The 20,891-nt window shown below is 44.8% G+C and overlaps 2 protein-coding genes across 3 annotated transcripts; one reads left to right on the plus strand and one right to left on the minus strand.

The window, feature by feature from the left end:
• The first annotated feature begins 1,021 nt into the window (after positions 1-1,021).
• LOC135397721 (speckle-type POZ protein B-like) lies at positions 1,022-2,379 on the plus strand. The gene is made up of 2 exons (XM_064629328.1): positions 1,022-1,400; positions 1,476-2,379. The coding sequence occupies exons 1-2, from the start codon at positions 1,277-1,279 to the stop codon at positions 2,297-2,299; spliced, it is 948 nt and encodes a 315-aa protein (XP_064485398.1). The 5' UTR covers positions 1,022-1,276; the 3' UTR covers positions 2,300-2,379.
• A 4,620-nt stretch (positions 2,380-6,999) lies between these two features.
• Positions 7,000-20,888, minus strand: LOC135396389 (conserved oligomeric Golgi complex subunit 5-like). Of its 2 annotated transcripts, none has more exons than XM_064627332.1 (19): positions 20,802-20,888; positions 20,486-20,625; positions 20,313-20,425; positions 19,856-20,046; positions 19,655-19,785; positions 19,430-19,598; positions 18,882-18,991; positions 18,734-18,811; positions 17,725-17,806; positions 17,456-17,645; positions 16,019-16,180; positions 14,800-15,013; positions 14,654-14,713; positions 14,399-14,502; positions 12,007-12,138; positions 11,027-11,195; positions 10,797-10,940; positions 10,119-10,198; positions 7,000-7,753 (listed from the first exon to the last, which is right to left on the minus strand). In XM_064627332.1, exons 1-19 carry the CDS (start codon positions 20,854-20,856, stop codon positions 7,747-7,749), a joined length of 2,331 nt encoding a protein of 776 aa, XP_064483402.1. In that variant the 5' UTR covers positions 20,857-20,888; the 3' UTR covers positions 7,000-7,746. The 2 variants fall into 2 exon arrangements, with proteins under 2 accessions (XP_064483402.1, XP_064483401.1); XM_064627331.1 differs by having other exon boundaries at positions 7,000-7,999.
• Positions 20,889-20,891: the final 3 nt, after the last annotated feature.

The following is a 20,891-nucleotide window of genomic DNA, read 5'->3' on the forward strand; positions in this document are numbered from 1 at the left end:
GAGCGCTACGCAAACACAGCGATGACAGGAAACCGGATGATAACTTTACGCTACTTGTGTAAGAAACAGGTGCTGCTAATTATGTAGCGCCTGTTTCTTACTCAAGGAACAGAAAAATAGCACCAGTTTTCTTTTTGTTCGCCTATTTATAAAGTGCTAGTGAAAGCTTGATTTTGAACACCCTGTATACAGGGTGTTTGCTCTAACGTGTCCACAAATTATATTTAAAGCGAGCGATAAAAGAAAAGCAAGTGGTACTTTTCTGCTACTTGAGTAAGAAACAGGTACTGCTTCACTAGTAGCACCTGTTTCTTAGTCAGATAGCTGAAAAGTAGCGCTCGTTTCTCTTTTATCGCTCGCTTTAAATACAATTTCTGGACACGTCAGAGCAAACACCCTGTATATTATAATTGGGGTTTACGTCGCGAGACAACTGACTGCGCAGTCCTTCTTGCTCTGGGATTTGGGTAGTCCGAGAGAACTACCCACCACAGACAACAGCATGAGAGCAGCCTTCATTGGGATGCTCCCTGTACCACGATAATCGCCAGGAAGATTCTCGATGTTACCCAATGATAAAATTCGGGGGCACAGGTAAGTAAAGCAGTAACTTAATGATTGACCAGTGACAGGAAGGCGAAAACTAACGGTTGTTCACAAGAAAAGAATGCGGAATCGCTGCAGCGGGTGAACCAAACCTGTACAGTGGTGCAGTACCAAACAGTGGTACTTGTACAGTACCAAACTGTACCCTTGTACATTGGCAGGAAGTGAACACGTTTGCCGGCGACACCCGTATTTCTCCAAGAGGCCCGTAGCAACCTATGGTCGGGTTTTCCATTTCGCCGCACGCTGTGCTGTGGCAGCGCAGTTCGTACGCGTTTGGCAGTGCGCCAAAGAGTTCAGTGATTTCTTTCTTTTTGATCTGGACAGGCCTTATCAATTGGCGAAGCAAACAAGTGCAGCCTCTATTGTCAGATTTTCCAACTGGAGTGTTCAGTGATAATATGAGTCACTTTCATACGTAAGGAAGCGTACCTATGGCACCATGACTCACGTGCCGCTGTGTAGAACTGAGGATAAAATTTCTGACCAATGGAGCTGTTTTGACGTGCGCCAGACATCTCTGACGGCGCTGGGAGCCCAAAAGCTCTCTCTTTTCTGAGGTCGTCATTCAAGTGGTTGCGGACGTGCAGAAAGGCAGACGACGATTTGTTGTTCAGAACCTGCACCGTGCTAGATCGAGAAGGAACATCGAGGTCTCATCCCAATAAGAATGACAACCGTTAACAACAACAACCCACCTTTGGATTGGCGCGGTTTGACGCACCATCACAGCAGCGCGGCAGTGTATTTGCACATTTGGTCTATCAACCACAGCAGCCTGGTGCTTCAAAGTCGTAAGTATTTAGAGACTGAAAAGTGTTCGCTCAATGCAGACAGTTCAAACAAATGGTTTTTGCGACTGCGCCCAGGTTATCCTTCCACGGCGGTAGCCGTTGAGTTTCTCGGACGTGGAAAGATCGGTGCACACTGCAAAGTGGCTATAATAAATACGGCCGAAGAGGAAATAAGGAATACAGCTCCTCAAACTGGGTATCTTGAAGAGGGATCTCCACTCTTCGTAGACCTGGGATATACAAGCGACTTCATAACATTTGTAAATAAAAATCTTCCGGATGATATACTCAGGCTGCGCGTTGAAGTAACGATACTTGAATCTTCAAGTTCACCTGCGGCTTTCATATTAAATGCACCTCAAGGATCAAGCTTAAAGGACGACTTCGTTCAAGCCTGGGGAGATCGTGAGTTTGCCGACTTAATCATTATTGCCGGTGAGAAGAGATTCCACGTCCACAAAGTAGTGCTGGCCACACGATCACCCGTGTTTCGTGCCATGCTGAAAAACGACATGCAGGAAAGTATTCAAAACGAAGTTGTCCTAAAGGACGTATATCCCGATGTCGTACAAGAAATGCTGCGTTTCATCTATACCGATGCTTCGCCAAATATCAGCACCATGGCAGCCGATCTTTACCAGCTAGCCGACAAGTACGATTTGAAAGGACTCAAGTTGTTGTGCGAATCTGAACTTGCGTCAAGTCTTAGTGTAGACACGGTCGTCGACGTCCTTCGACTGGCAGACAAACTCCAGTGTGACACTCTCAAGAAACTTGCCGTCCTTTACATCAACGCGCATGCCACAGACGTGGGAATGACGGACGGTTGGAAGAGGATGGTCAAAGAGGAAGTTCGACTAGTGGAGTGCTTCATAACGGATGGATTGAAAGTGGTATGATTTGAAAGAGAAGAAAGCAGTCCTTGTCCTGCTGAGGAGATTCGTCTGTGTATTCGTCTAAATAAACAAGTCCATTTGGATATTTTAGAGACTGATCGTAGGGAACTATCGCAAACCAGGGGGGATTGAAAAGGGGCTTGCATATTTTCTCATGTTCCCTCAACAAGAGCTCATGCTTGCGCGCTCATTCTCATAGGTCTCTCGCGACGTCAAGACACGAATTATCGTATTAGTTTTTTTATAAGATATTGCCATGTTGCACTCGCCATAGTTCACATCTATACGTGATCTTCGTGTTCCCATGGAACCGACAGGATCCTGGACCATTAGTTCTGAGAATCGCCTGGGGGACTGACTGACTGAGCTAAGGTGACGGGCATTCAGATCCTTTGTTAAACTTGTCACGAGCATCACGACTCCTTTCATGTACTAAAACCTAACTTTTTCCTTCCTGTTACACACGCACATTTGTATATATATATATATATACATATATATATATATATATATATAGGGAGTGACTTTTTCGGGTTAAACGCCTTTCTCAGATTCGGGGGGTAAAAATCGGGCGCTATTTTTAAATGTGTAATTCGGGGAGAAATCGGGCGATAATTGTGCCTTCGGGTGTTATCGGGTGTTTTTGTTTCTCCTCTTGTCTATTAAGTCCTTTCCTAATCTCTCTTTTTTGTTTTTTCTTGTTGTTGTTGTTTTTTTTGTTTTTTGTTTTTTTTTTTGCGGGATCGTGACCTTCCAGCGGTAATCCCCTAAGGCATAGACAGTGTTGACACACATGGGTGTATTGCTGGGAACGTAAGTGATCCATTCTTACATGTGTTACACGTGGCGATCGTCTTCAGTGGAAACGTCATTTGAGGATTTCATTAGTGATTGGAATTCGGGGAGAAATCGGGTTTAACCCGAATTGGTCGGAGGTCAGTTCGGGGGGGGGGGGGGAATAACCGGGCGCGGAATCGGGTTTAACCCGAAAAAGTCACTCCCTATTAATATGCAGGGTGTTCGTTCTTTCTAGGTGCACCGGATTTTTTTAGAAGGGCTATGCGAGCAGCATTGATGCCGTTCTTTCGACGTTCTCTTGCCAGGGGGATATCCTCTCGAAGAGAGGATGTCCCCCTATACAGGATGAGTAACTGCCTAGAATTCATTAATTAACTTTATAATTAGGGGATCTCGGTCAAAAGCAAGAAGCAGAATGAGAAACAATGCTCGTCAAAAGCCATTCAATTTTTGAAAAACCCTCACCTGCGTTGAAATATCAATAGCCGGATTTTGCTATAAAATGAGCAGAAACTGAAACCGCGCCGGTCACGAGCGCAGAGAGCACAGCTAGAGTCACTAAATAAGCTACGCTTCAGAGTATCGACACTGAGTTCCAGGAGCGAGCTTGCGCCATCTTGTTTCGCGCCACGCTTCCCACGCGCCACGCGCACTGCGCACGTTAGCGCATCGTGCCATCTATCGTGCGCGGGTGAAATGTTCCTTTCGTTTACAGACAGCAGTTGACGGCCTTGAGATCACCTTGACATCTTCCGGACGCTCTAGTGGACAATACATGGATTATCGCGCAACAATTATACACGCTTCTCTATGCCACAGTGAGCATTATGTTAGTCGTCTTTGATCCTCAACTGGGTATGGTACCGGTGTGGTGCGGAAACAAGATGGCGCACCTGCACTCTCCCTTGGACCTCAGTGTCGATACTCTGAAGCGAAGCTTATTTAGTGACTCTAAGCACAGCCAACACCGCCTAGATACAGAAGGTCTGCCTCCACTCCCTCTTTCGCTACGTGGACGTATAAAGTCAGAACTCGTCTGCTGCTGCGATTCATCGTTCTGCGAAATCAAGAACTCGCAAATGATCGCAGCTAACTTGGAACCTGTAGACCTGAATCTGTAGACAAAACGTGCAAGACGCTTTCAATCGCAAGAGCAAATCAGTTTTTAGAAAGATATGGGACCTTTTTGCGCTTTATTTTCAAGTTTTCCCATTTAGTACGCCGGGCGTTCAATCACTATTAGCAGACGACGGTTGTTCGTCTCCATGGCTACGACCGCCGAAAGCTCGTTCGTGATTGGCTACCGCCATTGAAAACACGATCCTGATTGGCTGACTCTTTGTTGTTACGTCACGTCGACGAGTAAGCAGGCTTTCTCTACCTAGGTGGTGTTGGCACAGCGCTCATTCCACGTGCTTTGGAGATTCTTTGGTCAGATCGCTAAATCTCTAGTCAGATCAACCACTCTGGGTACGTTTTTAAACGAATCCTCCGGTATATATACAGGTTGTAGTCTCGTGACAGGGCGCGATCGAATGTTCACTTCTGAGTTATAGCTCACCACAGTACCTTTCCTTTGGGAACGATACAGTGGACCGAGACGCCTGGCGTACAAGCACGAATTTCAATCCCGAATCCCTCCCAGGGCATAGGTCTACCGGCTACAAAAGGAGAAATCCCTCAAGCCAAAGGAAAAAGACGGCACTGACCGCCACTGACCTGTGAATGGGAACGCGCTGACATTATGTCGGCATCGGTCACGTGAGCATCGTCCTTCTCCTCCTTGTTCACCACACGGGGCGAGTCGTGAGTGAACGCGCACGACTGCGTTTGTGTACGTCTTTCTTTTTTTTTTTTTTTTCAACAAAAAAATTGCATACATCAAAATGACGCACATACTTTCATCAGAAGTCTCTAACTGAAAACATTTTGAATGGCCCTCTGTACTCCAAGTATTTTTTTTTAAATTCCGGGTGTTAGCACCGCGAAGCAACTGTGGCTGTGAGTGGCGTACAGAAGTAGACAGATAGAGAGAGGACAGTATAAACAATGAGAATTAGCCGAGGCAGGCCCACAAATATGGACGACACAAGTACGTAAGCCTCGAACGCCCAGAAATTGACAGCAGGAAGGAGTGGGGGACACAGGGTTAATATGCGTCCTGGGCCGACTTCAAAAGGATCTGTCCCAACATTCGTCTGGAAAGACTGCCGGAACTCCCGGGGAAAACCTCGGACACAACAGTTGGTAGTAGGAATGGAACCCCACACCTCCCAGTCTTCAGCAGGACCTTGCTACCACTGACAAACGGACGTTTTCCAAGTAAGTAATTAAGTACAGTAATTACCTTAACCCATAGCAAATGCCCCTGTTTAATTTATATTCCCCCCTTCTCACCCGCATCTCATTTATTTCGTACTTGGATAAAGGAAATACAGTCATGTCTCGCTTATCCGGAGTTCAGATATCCGGAAAACTCGTCATCCGGACTATATCACGGGGGAACTAACCTGCTACCATTGGATTTTGCCTCGGTTATCCGTGATTCATTATCCGTATCCGGACAGCAAGTACGGGGAACGATCTTCCAGGACAAAGCTCATTCTGATTCGCTTATCCGGAGAAGTGTCAACGTCCTCTGTCCCTGGCATGTGCTGTATTCGCACTACTCCGGAAAAGGGTCACATCTCACCGTGGCATTCTGCATACTGTTTGACTCCCCTTTCTTCAGAGGTCACTCCCTTTTGGTGTGTGCGGACACACGATAAGCGGAAGAGGTGCCCTGTTCCCACCGGGCGCAAGCAATCCACATGTGAACGTCGATGTCCAGGCAGTCCGAAAGCATCGTTTGTTTGTTTGTTTGCAAGGAGAGCATCGTCTTTTGGCCTATGCCAAAGACATTTGCAAAAAGACAAAAACATGTATGCTGGACCAACTTTCTGTGACATTACTCTTCTTTGAACAGCAGGGTGATGCAGCGTGTGCCGTGGCTGTTACCAAGATTCTGTCATACGCGTGCCTACTAATTTCAAGCAGCTCACTTCGCATGAATTTCTGAAGTAACGACCTTTTACTTGTTTCCTTTTCTTGACCTATCAAGAGGTCTCCCAAATTTTCAGGTTTCCCCGGAAGTTTGCTTGGTTCGGTTATCCGGAAATTCGTTATCCGGACGAAAACGGACGACTCCCGAGGTGTCCGGATAATCGAGACGTGACTGTATATAGATAAAGACTACGTAGGATAAATTAGATTCACACAGAGCACCACCAACAAAACTTCTCTGAAGCGGTAAGACAGTGAACGAACAAACAGAACAGTTGAAATGTTGTGCTTATATAATTTATTTCCTTCTAAATGAATTAAATAAAGTTATTCCAAAATATTTCTTCTGGGAAGCTTCCTTGGGGGTGCTCTCCTCTGTGTTACTATGGTGCCATCTGTATCATCAAACACTTTTAGAATGTGTATGCCAAAGACTACATAGATAGAGATAAAGTAGATATTTCTTTTATTACGTATTATAAATCAACATCACTCACTACGAAAAAAAAATGATGCTGTCACTCACCACTGCATGCTTCTACGAATTTTTTAAAGAACTTGCTCCTACCAACAACTAGTAACTAACAACTCCTACCAACAGTGCGTGTATCCCCCCTGTCTCCACTCTCCGTCACCAGCAGCTGTGATGAGGAGAAGGAAATTGACCTCCGAGAAGCAATGTTATCACACAGGTGGCAGATTGCACTAACCATAATGTCATACTTCTGAGAACTATACATTAATTTCACGATTCTTCCGTGTCACATGGAGAAATAATCCTTTGCGAGAATACAACGGTAGAAACGTGGATTGCAATGGCATAAATTCGATGGAATTCGAGAGACACAAGGTTTAGTCTGTAGTGGCATTTTAACGTAACTTTATTCATTCTTTGGTTAGTGACACCCAATAACAATTTCATGTAACAGATACCAGGATGTAAAAATCCAGTTTCGATATCTGGAGACGACTGGACCTGTTTGTGCAAAAATTATGCTAGGATCCTAACGTAGGGAACTTCCTTCAGTGCATAGACGGGTAGAAAATCCAGCAAACCGGTAAGCAAATGTTAGGGGAAGTGCATCAGGACAAAAGCTGACGATATTTCGAACAGAGGCTGTTCTGCCCAGAAGAAGAAGTCTCTGTTCGAAATATCGGCAGCTTTCGTCCTGACGCACTTCCCTTTGTACTTGCTTCAGCACAGTTTTGCGACTGCTTCACGCGCTTGCTACAGCCCAAGACTTTGTCCCGGCAAATACACTGTCAAATCTATGGCCAAGGGTTTCCCTTATGGTAGGGTCCTCGCACGATTTTTGTGCAAATGGGCTCTGGAAAAAGAGCTGTAAAGCAAAATCAAAATATCGGAGTCGTCGCGTCGAGAAAGCAAGACAGTGGCAGGAAATGAACCTGCACCTCTTGATTGTCAGTGGACTGCACTAACCACTACACGACATTGACACGGCCCACCACCGACTCAACAAATGAAAGACACACTCATTCTCTTCACATTCTTTACATGTTTTCTCATATATACATCACAGGACCAGGGTAGCAAACATCCTCTGAGGTGGAGGTAATTGCAATCAATATTCTTTCCCTTCTGTTTCACACTAGGCCCTGAAAGTGCAATAAGACTCCTCACACATTACCTCTATGCAGCTGCAACTGAAAATCGTTTATGACGAGTACTGAGCAGATTTACAGCCGACGCCTTTGATCTGAAGGTTGCGAGGCTAGGAAATCAATCAACATTTTTCATGCTTCATGGCATTCTGTAAGAGTTCATTCATGATGGGATAGATGGGAGCAAATTCTTTTCCGTTCCTCTGTTTTACAGTCTGTACATAGGACTCCAAGGCACCCCTAAGAGGAAAGAAGTAGGGAGCTGATGTCTCTTGTGTGTTGCTCACAATATATCTGCTTCAACTTTAGCAGCTCTGCTGTCATAAAACGCTGTAGTAGTTGTGTTCAACTTAAGAAGGAAAAGAAATCTAGTCCATCAACTACATATACCGTTGGAAATAAAGAGATGCAATAGCACGCCAGAAGAAATACTGCAGCGCCACTATGCGACATCAGTAGGGAATCGCACTTTCTGCCACAGCGTAATGTCATACGGCCAGTCTTCACAGCCAATACGGAAACAGAGTGGGTATGATGGATTACATTATCTGGCACAGGAGGGAGCATGACCTCCTGTGTCCAGCCATCGTGTCTGCGGCGTAATAATATTTTGAGAGCTGACGGACTAGACTTGTTTCCCTTCTTAAGTTGAACACAACTATATAACAAGCCATCAATTTGTCTGGACTCTGGAATCACGCAATATCTAAGGGGTACATTGCTTGGGTCTTGCTGAATAACAAAGAAAAGTGTGTCATGCAGTGTGTCGTAGTAAATGGATATCGAAACAGCAGCGAAGACAAAGGTGGGCTGGCGGTAGTGGACATCTACGTATATTCAGAACCCTGAGGTTCAGGAGCACAGAGGACAACCCAAGACGAATTGAGCTGTGCTGGCATCTGTGTTCCTCAATCACATGCTGTTCCTCAATCACAATCCTCCTACATGCTGCCATTTGTAACTTGTAGTGCACCATCACTACAGAAGCTTGATTGAATTCAGTTCCTGTGTCTTGCTATTGTTCCTTTGCTATGTTCATTTGCTATGGCTGGTGTCTTCAGAATTCTGAAGGCTTTAAAAGTACAAATACTCTGACCGAGGCTAGTTCCACCTCAATTGCAGAGCGAGTCAAAGAATTCACCCAATTTACGGAAAAATCTCTCCTGAAACCGTGTCGTTGAAAATCTAGGGTTGATTGTACCGAGCCCATCTGGTGGAGGGACTACCATATTTTCTCAAACCTAAGACGACCTCTTCTTTCTTTTTTTTTCTTCTCAAAATCCTGTGTTCCAAAGTCAGGAGGTCGTCTTAGACTCGAATATTCGCCCCACAATAAAGTCAGGGGGAGGCAGGAGCGGGTGACAGCATCGGGCCAAAAGCGTAGTGAGACCCATACCATGTGTTGTGGTTGTCAGCGCCAGTCAGCGTGAAAGAAACGAAGCAATGCAAATGGGGACGATGGGGACTGACTGTCATGGCATCGTCAATGCAGCGTTCTAAACACAAAGTTATCGCTTTTGCCACTGAACGCGATGACAATTTAGCGGCGGCAAGACAGTTTCAAGTATCGGAAGTAAATATTAGAAGATGGCTGAAGCAACAGGGAGAGATCAAGAATTGCGCCAGCGCAGTGGATTTATGACGCTTGGTGTGATGTGCCTAACGACGCTGTCATGTGTGCTTTTAAAAAGCATGATTCGTCTCACGCTTTGAACAGAACGAAACACAAGTAGCTGTGGGCAGATAGCGACAAAGAAAACAGAGAAGAAGAAAGAGATGATGAATAAATAGGGCCTGACATTTTAAGGTTATACCTGATTACAACCGATATTTACCCTGATTCAAATAAGGAAAAACAGGGTTTAACCCGATATTTCCCCGAAAACTGCTAGACCAGGGGGATCCAAAGTCATCACAACTAACACAGAACTTTGGAAACAGTGTTGTAAATGCATAAACATGCTCATACACACTGTCAAAACAGAGACCCTGCTGCCTCTTACATGCATGTGTCTATTGATGTGCAGTGTGTATTATGCCGAGTAAACTGATGATTTACACCAGATTCAACCTGATTCAACCAGAATTGGGTTGAATCAGGTGCGGTTCAACCCGATTACACCCAAATTATTGAAGCAAAATATAACCCTATATTTACACCCCCCCGATTTTGCCGAAAAATAAAACCCGAAAAAAATCAGGAACTATAAATAAATGGTATTGTGCATCATTTCCAACTGTTATACTGCCTCCCAATCTCTGTATACCTTTTTTTTTTCAAAATCATGTACCCTGAACTTGGGGGGGGGGGGGGGGCGGGGGTTCATGTTAGATTAGAGAAAATGCGGTAATTACTGACCTGATGAGAATCAACCGTTCCTTTTCAGAAGGATGCTGGTCCAGCCATTTTGAATAACGTGTTCGGGACCACGATGCAGTCTGTAAGAAAAAATGTTGAAATATAGCAAAACCGTATATGACTAGAAATTTTTTTCAATGAAGTGTGCCTAATGAATGAGCAGCTGGAAACAAACAGGAATCCAGGGTAACTGGGTCCTGACACACTTGATGGGTACATTCCACAAAAATTCCACAAACACACAAGCCTTTCGATCTACTAATCACACCACACTCACTGCCCAACACACACACATGCATACTTGAACCAACTAAGTTTTTGTTCTTGTTGTTGCGTGCTATATCTGCAATGTCTTTTTGTTTTATCTGGTATGTGTGCAACATTTTCAGCTAAGCGTATACAACTAACTCTACATAATGAACTTTTGTCAGCTGTCTGCATGAGTTTATGCAAGCAAGGTTTTATCTGAGTAGCATAGGGGCGACACAAATAGTCACTGCACAGTTTTTGACAGGGAATTTACATAATTCCGATCATTTACGTAATTGACGTGTACGAAATTTCATGTAACATTTTGGCATTATAGACTTGTGTAGGGTAAAATTAGCTTAATTAATTAACAGCATTAACTAATTTAATCAAATCACTACCAAAGCCGGGACCGTAACGACTACTCACCTCATACGGGGACCTAAGCTCAGCTGGTGCTTTTGCAAACAGAAAGTGAAGTACCAGGGAATATGGCACGGCGTCTCCCAGCAGCGAGGACTGTGCCAAGTGCTGCGGTGTTTGAAAGAGGAGTGGACGAAATGATCGGAGTAACTGCGACAAAAAAAGACCTCTCAGTGTCTGTCATGTCGGCGTACATTAAGCGAGAGTCAGAAACAGAAAAGTTCTGAAGCAGGCACCTTGTATGGTCGGCCCAGATCACCAACGTGCTGGCACAGGGGAGCCAGTGCCATCTCCATTTGCGCAAAATCTGCGGCCAGACGCATCTTCCCACCGTCTCCCAAAGGCCGCACGAGGCTGGCGTGGCGGACAAACAGCTCGATGGAGCGTGAAGCCAGGTACTGAATTCTGGAATAGAACAGTTTCAAGCAGAAGCTCATAAGAACACCAGTAACAAGGATTGCGATCTGCACTATGTTTTAAAGCCCCTAGCTTTCTGCCGTGGAAAATTAACATTTCCACAGAGTGGGATATATGTACAAATTCCACGAGTAAGAGCAAAGCAAACAAAAATTTTTCCCCCGTTCTCCCAAAATTGCGTACTGGCTCGTCCCGCACGCTCTTCCAACTTTTCAGTGCACAAGGAAAATTAGGCTCAACTCTGACAATCTCTCTCCGGGCTTTCCTGCCATTAACTTTTCTTCCGTCGCGGCATATTCAGCCGTGTAAGTGTCATCGCATCAGTCGTGTCAGGCATTGCAGTCGCGACTGATCAGGTATAACGCATGAAAATGTCGCCAATCGATTGATATCCTTACATAATTCTGTAATACGTCTAATATTCCACGAGAAAACACACGATCCCGAGGAAAACATAACGTTCCGTGAGACATGGCCAATTCCACAAAATTTCTCTGATTTGCAGAAAACTAGGGGCTCTAACCATATTGAGGTAACAATCGTTGAATAGTATACTGTGGCATTTGAAAACTTGAATGTTTAGATTTAATTATAGCCGACTACTACCATATCACTAAATTACTACTTGGTATCCTGCATGCCTCAGTTAGAAGTAAGTAAGTGGGTGGGTAAGTAAGTGGCCGTCCATTTGGCGTCAACTAGAGCAAGAATTGGACATCCACACACTGCGAAGATTTGCAACAAATTGAATTTCATCTTATTTCTTATCCCATGAGAAAAAGAAAAAAAAGATGGCTACCTTTTAATCACTATCTCGCAGGAAGGAAACAATGCAAAATAATCATTCCGACATCTTGAGAGAAACTGCTGGAGTTCCCTCATGTAAAGAGAGCATGGGGCATCGGGTGTGGCCGTCTTTTCAGTCGCTGGTCTGAAAGCAGAGGAGGTCAGTGACTTGTCAGCACTTTACATGTGGCTTGTCACATGATCCATGTCATGTTTACTGCAATCGGCACAAGTAAGCTCCGATGAGTTTGGCTGATGTTTGCGTCGACACATTGAAATGATATTAATTTAATTAGTAGAATACATCAACAATGACCTTGCAACACTCAATTCAAAATGTTACCTGTAGCTGAGACTAGAGTCCTGAGGACATAGGTGTAAGGGCACGATATCCTTATGTGACACGATATCTAGGCCAATGGCTGTTTTAGGGCAGAATAAATAAAGAAATAAATAAAATATGGGTCTTACACTGTAGCAGCAAAGTGAGCTGCAATAGGCGTTGTATGTGCGCGATGTAAAGGACTATTATGGGGCATCAATTAAAGGGGTTGGGACACTTTCATAGCGGTGGTTCATTACATCATGGATGTATTGTACTACATGCCAGAATACTGAGGAAAAGAGAATTATTCTTCTACGTGTCGTACGAGGGTGGTTCTAGTTCCAGTGGTTCCGAAGTTTCCAGCCCGAGGTAGAAAATGCGCGCGAATTTGAAAATGAGATTAAGGACGCGTGGCGCCATCTGTTGGAGGGCCGGAGAACCACCCTCAACCCTCTCCATGCTTTGGTCGGATGGAGAGCGGCATTTCAAACAGCCAGGGTGCACTCTTCAGTTAAAATGGAAAAAATCGAGTACCGCGCTGTGATAAAATTCTTGACAAAAGAGGACTTTCGCCTAGAGACATTAAAGCGCAACTGGACAACGTGTACAGGGAAGCCTGTCCGTCATGCACAACGGTAAAAGACTGGGCTAAGCAGTTTCGACTGGGGCAAGAGTCCACTGAAGATGATCCACACGATGGTCGTTCAGTGGAAGTGGTGACGCAAGAAAATTTGTCTCTTGTCGAAGAGGAAGTGCTGAGTGACAGGCGTCTGAAGGTGAAGGAAATCTCAAAAAGGCTGGGGCTTTCCAAAACAACCGTTTTTCGCATTATCGGCGAGGGCCTTCACATGAAAAAGGTCACTGCGAGATGGGTGCCACGACTTCTCTCGTCAGTTCAAAAGCAACAGCGTGTCGTCTGTGCCAAAGAGTTTTTGGAGCTCTGTCAAGAGAACGAAGAGGAAATATTGGAGTCAATTGTCACAGGGGATGAGACTATGGTGCTCTACTATGATCCCCTTTCGAAAAAGGAGTCGATGGAATGGCGCAAACCAGGAGAAGCACCCCCAAGAACCCCCCAAGGTCACACAATCCACAACGAAGATCATGGCAACAATAATTTGGGATTGTCACGGGATCCTCCTCATCGACTTCAAAGAGAAGAACACCACAGTGAATGCGACTTATTATGCTCCACTCCTGCACCGACTGCGAGACGCCATCAAGGAAACGAGGCGTGGCAGATTGAGTCGAGGTGTCCGGTTGCTCCAGGACAATGCCCCTGACCACACGGCTTCTGTTGCCAAGGCTGCACTGAAGGAGTGCGGCTTCGAAAATATCCACCACCCATCCTACAGTCCAGACTTGGCACCGAGTGACTACTTCCTGTTCTCAAACTCGAAGAGGGATCTCAGAGGACGGAGATTTCAAAATGATAGTGAGGTGCAAGAGGCAGTTTTCCAGCATTTTGTGGACAAAACTTCTGGCTATTTTTTCAAGGGTATAAGAATGCTGGTTGAAAGGTGTCAAAACTGATGCACTTGTTTCGTCTCTATGACTATTAAAAGTTGGTCGGGCTGGAAACTTATGGAACCACCCTCGTACTTAGCGAGATACAAGCTAGTGAACACACTCCCGAGCAAAGCTCAGATGTCACAGAGCTCAGAGCTGCATCCATTCCCATTGGCAGCCGTAAGCATGCGACTTCTCGTGCGCTGCCTCACTGGCAGCGGCGAGAGCGGTGATGTCAGAGCCGCGTATTCTCGGTGCCCATTTTCTCCGCTTCTATTACCCCCTTCGCTTAGAAACTTGCAATGCAGGTTCACATCGGTGTGAAGGACCGTCTTTTACGTTTATCTGGTATAACCTGGGATGACCTGTCGCAACCGCTTTAACTTTGGACTGAAAACTAAGAGCACCAATCATCAAATATAGAGCCCCGCAGAGCTGTATTAGTTCATAAATTTTGTGCAGCTAGCATCAACAGACAGCAACAAAATAGACATCTACCTGTCGTAACTTGGCAGTTCGAAGGGAACATTTTGTAACCCTTCTCAATGAAAGGAAAGTTCTAAGTACTCACTGGGAAAAGTTCTCATTGTGCATGGTGAGAATAATTGCTTCTATGGAGTCAGCAATAGAATCCAAAAGGGGCTGGATTGCATTTGTCACCACACCGTCTACATACTGCAAAATAAAAGAGACTATTCATGGAGGCAAAATTGGATGCATATCAAACGAGGCAGACCCTAAAATAAATCGTTCTACTTTTACCACAGAATTTACACAGCAGTGTACAGCTGTCACTGGGACAAACACAGAACACAGCACCACTTGCCTGCAAAGAACCCCTGATAGCAGCTACAGCATCAGGAGATAGGTTACTACCTCCGAGATACTGCAATGAAATGTAGGCTTTGAACGACACAGATGCACACTGACAGTAGGATTTGGACAGCACAGTTTCAGTTTAGGTTGACATACGTTGTTCATCTCTACACTGAAATGATGTAGCAAGTGGACGACTGCACCATTGCACTGTTGTGCTCCTGTAGGGGGTCCAATGACTTGAGTAGCATCAGCACCGTCCATGGCAACTAGATGTTCACATCTTGCACACAGATGATGTATTGTCTGGACCACATTCTTCGCCACCGTGCGACAGAGCTTTCCATCCACGCTGGCAACCTTCAGTTCACTAAAGGCGTCACACGGGACAGGTGAGGAACGCGTCCATCATTAATTGCGCCATCAGCAAGTTTAAACTTTCTATAAGCTTGTCTTCTTATTATAATTATGAAAAGAAAAGTCGTTGATCAACATAACAACAATTGAGTGCTGTGTCGCTTAGAGCACTGCCAATGCCACCTAGATACAGAAGGCCTGCTTATTGCCTCCTCTCCCTCCTTCGCTACGTGGACATATAAAGTCAGAATTCGTCTGCTACTGCGAATCGCCGTTCTGCGAATTCAAGAACTCAGAAATGATTGCAGCTAACTTGGAACCTGTAGACCTGAACTGGTTGACAATAAGTGCAACATGCTTTCCAGAAAGTCAGTCTTGAGAAAGATAGGAGACTATTTTGCGCTTTATTTTAAAGTTTTCCCATTTAGTACACGGGGACGTTCGATCACTACTCGCAGACGACGGTGGTTCGTCCCCATGGCTACTATGACCGCTGAAAGCTCGTTCGTGATTGGCTACCGTCGTTGAAAACATGTTCCCGATTACCTGACTCTTAGTTGCTACGTCACGTCGATGAGTGAGCAGGCTTTCTCTATCCAGGTGGTGTCGGCACTGCGCGGGACGCATCTTTAGGCCCGGCCTGAGCCCGTCGTTCCTTCGACTAACCCTCCCAGGTCGGGCCCGATGACTCTATACCTGGCCCGGTCTGAGAAAAGGAATTTCCAGGTTTTCCCGACTCGGGACCGGCCCATCAACTACAGAGTAGCTGGGTATAAAAATTTACCACACGGCTAACTAGCTGTGGCGTAGCACAGGTTCGGGCTCAATTTAAGCTCGGCAATGTACGGGCCTGGCCTGGGCCCACAATGAGACCGGGCTCAGCATAGGCCTATGAAAGGATGGCCTTACCCAGCTTGAACTTTCAGATAAGCCCGAGCCCATGCACTGTTCAAACAATGTTTGCCCCTTCTTTCATCTCTTACTGTCACTTAGCCAGATTGTAGAGAGTGCTGCTGACCTGGCAATAACTCTGAGGATACCATCAATATCTTCCCGGGTTGGAGTATCACGAGTGCTAGTCGAAGTTGCAACGTTGACAGTATCCAGAAGGCGGGACAATGACCGGGTAAGGTAGGCATTTTCGAAGGGTTTCAGCGTGGTCCACAACATATCTTCTGGGCTGAAAACATTATTTGAAATCTCTAAGCATTTCTTAAACAATAAACGAGCAAGACAAGAAAATTACCAAGCAAGATTTGATTTGATCGCTTAGCGCCAGTAGTTGTAGAGGAAACACCATAACCACAAAAGCCATAACTGTAGCCAAAAGCAATAACAGCAAACTCAGTAATGTTGCTAAGAAAGGCATTTGCGGCCCAAGTACGCACTGAAGTCGTCTGATTTGGTGTGGCCTAGCGAATAATCGAGGAAAATTAGCTCTCTTGTGCCACACTCTTGAAAAGTGCCACACTCTTCGTGCTCCCCCTTCTGTGGAACAAAACAACAACTTTATGTTTAATGACGATGATTGGGGAGTTTCTTTCATCCAGGGGTGATACTCTACCCCACTGCTGGCGGTAATGTGGTAGAATGGAGTAATGAGTCAGTGAGGACCGAAGTCATAAGGTGTCCAAAAGGTTTGGAAGTGCTTATAGGGCTGAGTGTTGGTGGACTGGATCTGGCCACGGACCAAGTGGATAGTGAGAGGGTGAGAGTCCAACTGATTTAGAGACACTGAAAGTGTGGTTCTCAAAGGTTGGTAGTGCAGGCAATGGAGAAAGATGTGCTCCAGATCTTCCAGATAAGCACAGTGACGGCATCCTGGATGGTGATCTTGAGGAACTTGAACGTCTTGTTTTACAGCAGATATGAAACTGGGTATCGCAGACAAGACTGTCCTCGGGGAGAAAGTGATGACAGAATCTGAACAATGTTTTTACAAGAACGCGATGAAAACGGGATTTGACCAACGACATCATTCTCACATCCCAAACAGTAAGGTAGAAGACATGGTGCTAGTTAGAAAAAAATGACCCTGTACAGCGGATCCAATTTCATGTTGTACGAGGGATGGTGTTCTCAAAAGTGTTATCTACAGCAAGGCCGATGGGGAAACAAGAAGTTGCCACCATTGGAAATGTTTTCATGAGATAGTCGGACGTGACATATACGAGGAAGAGGATGGCGAGGAGGAGGATACAGATAAAATGGTTAAATGGATAAAAGGAGGAGGAAGTAGTAATAAAGGATTTTGGAGTTCGGTTTAAGAAGACACCGGGAACAGTTACAGAAGTGCACGTGTACATACTATATTCTTTATCAGCACTGTACAAAACTGCTGTGGTCCAAGTGCAGGCCTAATCGCTAGAGAACATACATATCCGGACAAAGGCATAACCGTTGACAACCTGAAGTTACGTCAGTACTATTTCAAAGTTGATGCAGAATTTCTCACTCGAAATCGTTGTCACTTGTCAAGCACCAAGGCTGTTCGTATTCAGCTGACGAGTCCGCAGATAAAGATGATGCTTCCCCACGTGTTGCTTGTGAACACTCAAGGTTTGTCAGGCGTTTCCATAGGTCATTGAAAAGGCTTAGTAGTTTGGGATACTCGCTTTCAAAGGCCTGTTTCAGAAATGTGGAGTCTACAATGGAAGCAATCAAATTACTTAGTATTTTTGCTAACATATATGCATAAGCACAAACTACAGAAATTAACATCACCATTGGAAGCCTTAGTGAGCTCTCTGGAAAGCATGTCGGTAACTGACTCCCAAAAGTACTTCAAAATGTTTTCGTGACCATTCTGAAATGACAGTCATAATTAGGGATATTTTACAACAAACAGTAATGATGTGACAGCACAGCACAATCCTGTTTTCCTAATACTAAGTGGATTATTCTAAAAGTAGTACATAATTTTTGCGAGGACCTAATTTTTGTGATTTCTACAGTCACCATTCTTCCACGAGTTTAAGGTCCTATAGAAGATTGTTAGCGATGAGAGGAAATTATAGAAAAAAATAAAAAGTTTCACTAAGTTGAGTAACCCACTGAGTTCAACTTATTGCAACACTATTTTAGTGCTGGTTTAGCACGCTTTGTGCACATTGACACTACTGAATGTCAGTTTTGCACTCATTTGAAGACGATTTCCACCATGGCTATCAAATGGATAATGTATGCTTCATTTCTTCTTGCATATTGCAGCTTTAATTACCATGCTGATTGCCAATATTCAACGCTTTCGCTGACAAGTGCGGCGCATGGTCAAAGGCATCATTGAACGCTTTAGAATCATCTTTCCTAATGCCATCAAACAACTGAACTGGTCAACATGGTGTGCACACGTACGATGGAAAAAGGTTAATTTTTCAAGGTTATCATCTCGACAAAATGCAGGTCGCACACTGTTTCTGACTCGATACCGGACACAAATGCAGCACACTATGTGCTGAGCCCTCGTTACAAAACACCCATCCATTCAAACATACGGATAAGTGAAGGTGGGGTGTTTTCCTCAGCGGTTCCTGGAAATCCTTGTTAGGATCCAGAGAGTGAGAGCCAGATACATTAAGGCAAATTGCATACGCTGAAGCGTGTCCCCATGTTTTTGGTCCCGATAAGTGAAGTCCGGATAGGCAGGGGATGACTCCACACACACACGCCTCACACTGCATCTATCACAGAATTACTATTGTCCAAATGGCAAGAGGAGAGCATGAGAACCAACCTTTTCTAATTCTTGCATGAAGTGTGTATGTGTGACAGGGTCCTTTTTCTTCGCGAGTACTTTTTCCAGGTGGCGAATCTGAAAGTGCAAGTTCACCCTCAGAGTCCAGTACATAGCTTGGTAGCACTGTACATTATAAATTAATTACTTTGCTGAAAGCGCGGTAGATGTTGTCTGTCACACGCTCAGTGTTTGTCCAAAGTGCTGCTCTGAACTGAGCGCTATTTCCTGCGATGGGGATACTTGCTTTGCCTGGGCCTGGAACGCATCAGAACAGTCGTTTCACTCAAAACAATTCAGAAAACAAATTCAGGAAAACGTCAATTCTTCATGCTTCTGTGGGAGCAAGGCATTCAACACACTCAACATCCAGCATCTATTATTAGGCTATATTTCTGCTAATTTTTCGAAAAAGTACTTCATTATGCTGAATGAAACGCATCACTGTTCTGGATCTATTGCCCTCACGAATAAAATTTCAGTGGAGTTTCGGAATCACCCGATCTGAATGAGACTGACTGTTCATCTACACAATGGGTCTTCTCTAAAATGAGCTGCACACTTTGCATAGCAACAATATACAGCTCCTCGGATTGCTGATTATACTGAGAAGGTTTTCGATTCACCATCCAGCTCTCAGAACGTGGGCATTCCAAAGAGGAAGTATTTTATTCACGTGACAGCTCGCAGTCTAACCTTTCGATCCAGGAATGAAAACTTGCTGTGTCAGGTTGGCTACATCCAGGGCACTACTGGTATTTTCTTGAAGCCTCTCTATGGCTTTCTGGACAACTTGCAGAACCTGAGGCTCCAGGAGTTGCAGGTTGAAGAACACTTGCAGGGCAGCCCCCACAAGTGACTGATTCTGCAGGCAGAACAGACACGTATAGAAGACGTATGTGCAAGTTGAAAACATGTCACCTGTGTTTCTATTCCTCGTTCTAACATATTCTCTGCCTGCAGCTTCACGTCTTTTTTTGCTTCACGAAGAAATGCCAAGTCTTCTTGAACAATCTCAATGCCATCCATGTCAATACCCTCCAAGAAGTAATCTGGAAGAAAAGCAACCTGTTCTCTGCAACGACGACAAAAATTAAAAATAAATATCAAATTAATTTTTACCGGCTTCACTGAGGCTCTGGGCCGCCTTCGTGATCTCCTTTGCCCCTCCTTGCAGCTGACCTTTGAGACGCTTTGTGAGGTGAAATATGCGTCCCATTCTCCGAATCAAATCGCACGTTTGTTGTAACCTAGCCAGCATTGCAGTTTGGTTTGATGTTTTGTTGTACGGTTCTATCACCTTACTCTGGAGCCTATGCACGAACGTACAAAAAAAAATAAAGCATGAATGTTGAATTTCAGTATACAAAATTTTAACAGACGACATAGTAAATACATAGCCATCACCTTATATGAATGGGCAAAACTGTTGCACCTAAACACAAACATTATGCCTCGAACTCATAGGAACCAAAGCGCGAGATCAATCGACCAAAACATAACAAAATAATTTGATGAGAGCAGGGCATTTTACAGGGTTGAAACTACGGTGATGGTAGACAAATATCAACGCGCATACCTTTCTGCTGTAATTTGGAGGTTCTGTATGGACACGAACATGGATTGAAGGACATCCTGAAGCGTTTCAATGCCTGTTGCTTGAGCCAGAAGGTCCTCATAATGAGCAGCCACCTACGTTTACATCAGTAAGCAAGTGTTATTCTACGGCAAGGTGCATTTACAGGAAGCTACCTGGTTATGTAGTTCTTTATCAAGCAGTGTAATGCCAGCAGAAAGCTTGGAAAGCCGCTCAGGGATGGCCAGATCTTGTATAGCACTGCAGGCAACTGCCTTTGCATCGAAATCTTCCGAAAGAAACTGCTTGTACACATCTGTGGAACAGACATTGGAACTGTTTTAACAGCCACTTCCACTGGAACAGAGCGTCGCTGAAGATGACAGCTACACGCATGTGTGTCATTTCTGTCGTGTTTCCCGGACCTGCCTTCGACTATCATTCTAAGCAACAGCAACAAGACAGACTGCTAAGAGACAAATACAACATTACCATCGCTCTGAAACTGTTTTATAACCTCCGATACTTCAGACGTGTCGGCTTCCATGTTTGTTTACTAAACGTCACTTCCTATAACAGCTT

The sequence above is a fragment of the Ornithodoros turicata genome, chromosome 6, assembly GCF_037126465.1.
Source record: "Ornithodoros turicata isolate Travis chromosome 6, ASM3712646v1, whole genome shotgun sequence".
Classification (NCBI taxonomy): domain Eukaryota; kingdom Metazoa; phylum Arthropoda; class Arachnida; order Ixodida; family Argasidae; genus Ornithodoros; species Ornithodoros turicata.

What these genes read in the sequence shown, in the direction of transcription:
- LOC135397721 (XM_064629328.1), top strand. Translation starts at nt 1,277, where the DNA reads ATGACAACCGTTAACAACAACAACCCACCTTTGGATTGGCGCGGTTTG. An exon ending in CAGCCTGGTGCTTCAAAGTC is followed by an intron (nt 1,401 to 1,475) that starts GTAAGTATTTAG and finishes GACTGCGCCCAG; the next exon opens with GTTATCCTTCCACGGCGGTA.
- LOC135396389 (XM_064627331.1), bottom strand. Translation starts at nt 20,856, where the DNA reads ATGGAAGCCGACACGTCTGAAGTATCGGAGGTTATAAAACAGTTTCAG. An exon ending in ATCTGGGCCGACCATACAAG is followed by an intron (nt 10,941 to 11,026) that starts GTGCCTGCTTCA and finishes TTTTTGTCGCAG; the next exon opens with TTACTCCGATCATTTCGTCC. An exon ending in GAACGGTTGATTCTCATCAG is followed by an intron (nt 8,000 to 10,118) that starts GTCAGTAATTAC and finishes CTTTCCTCTTAG; the next exon opens with GGGTGCCTTGGAGTCCTATG.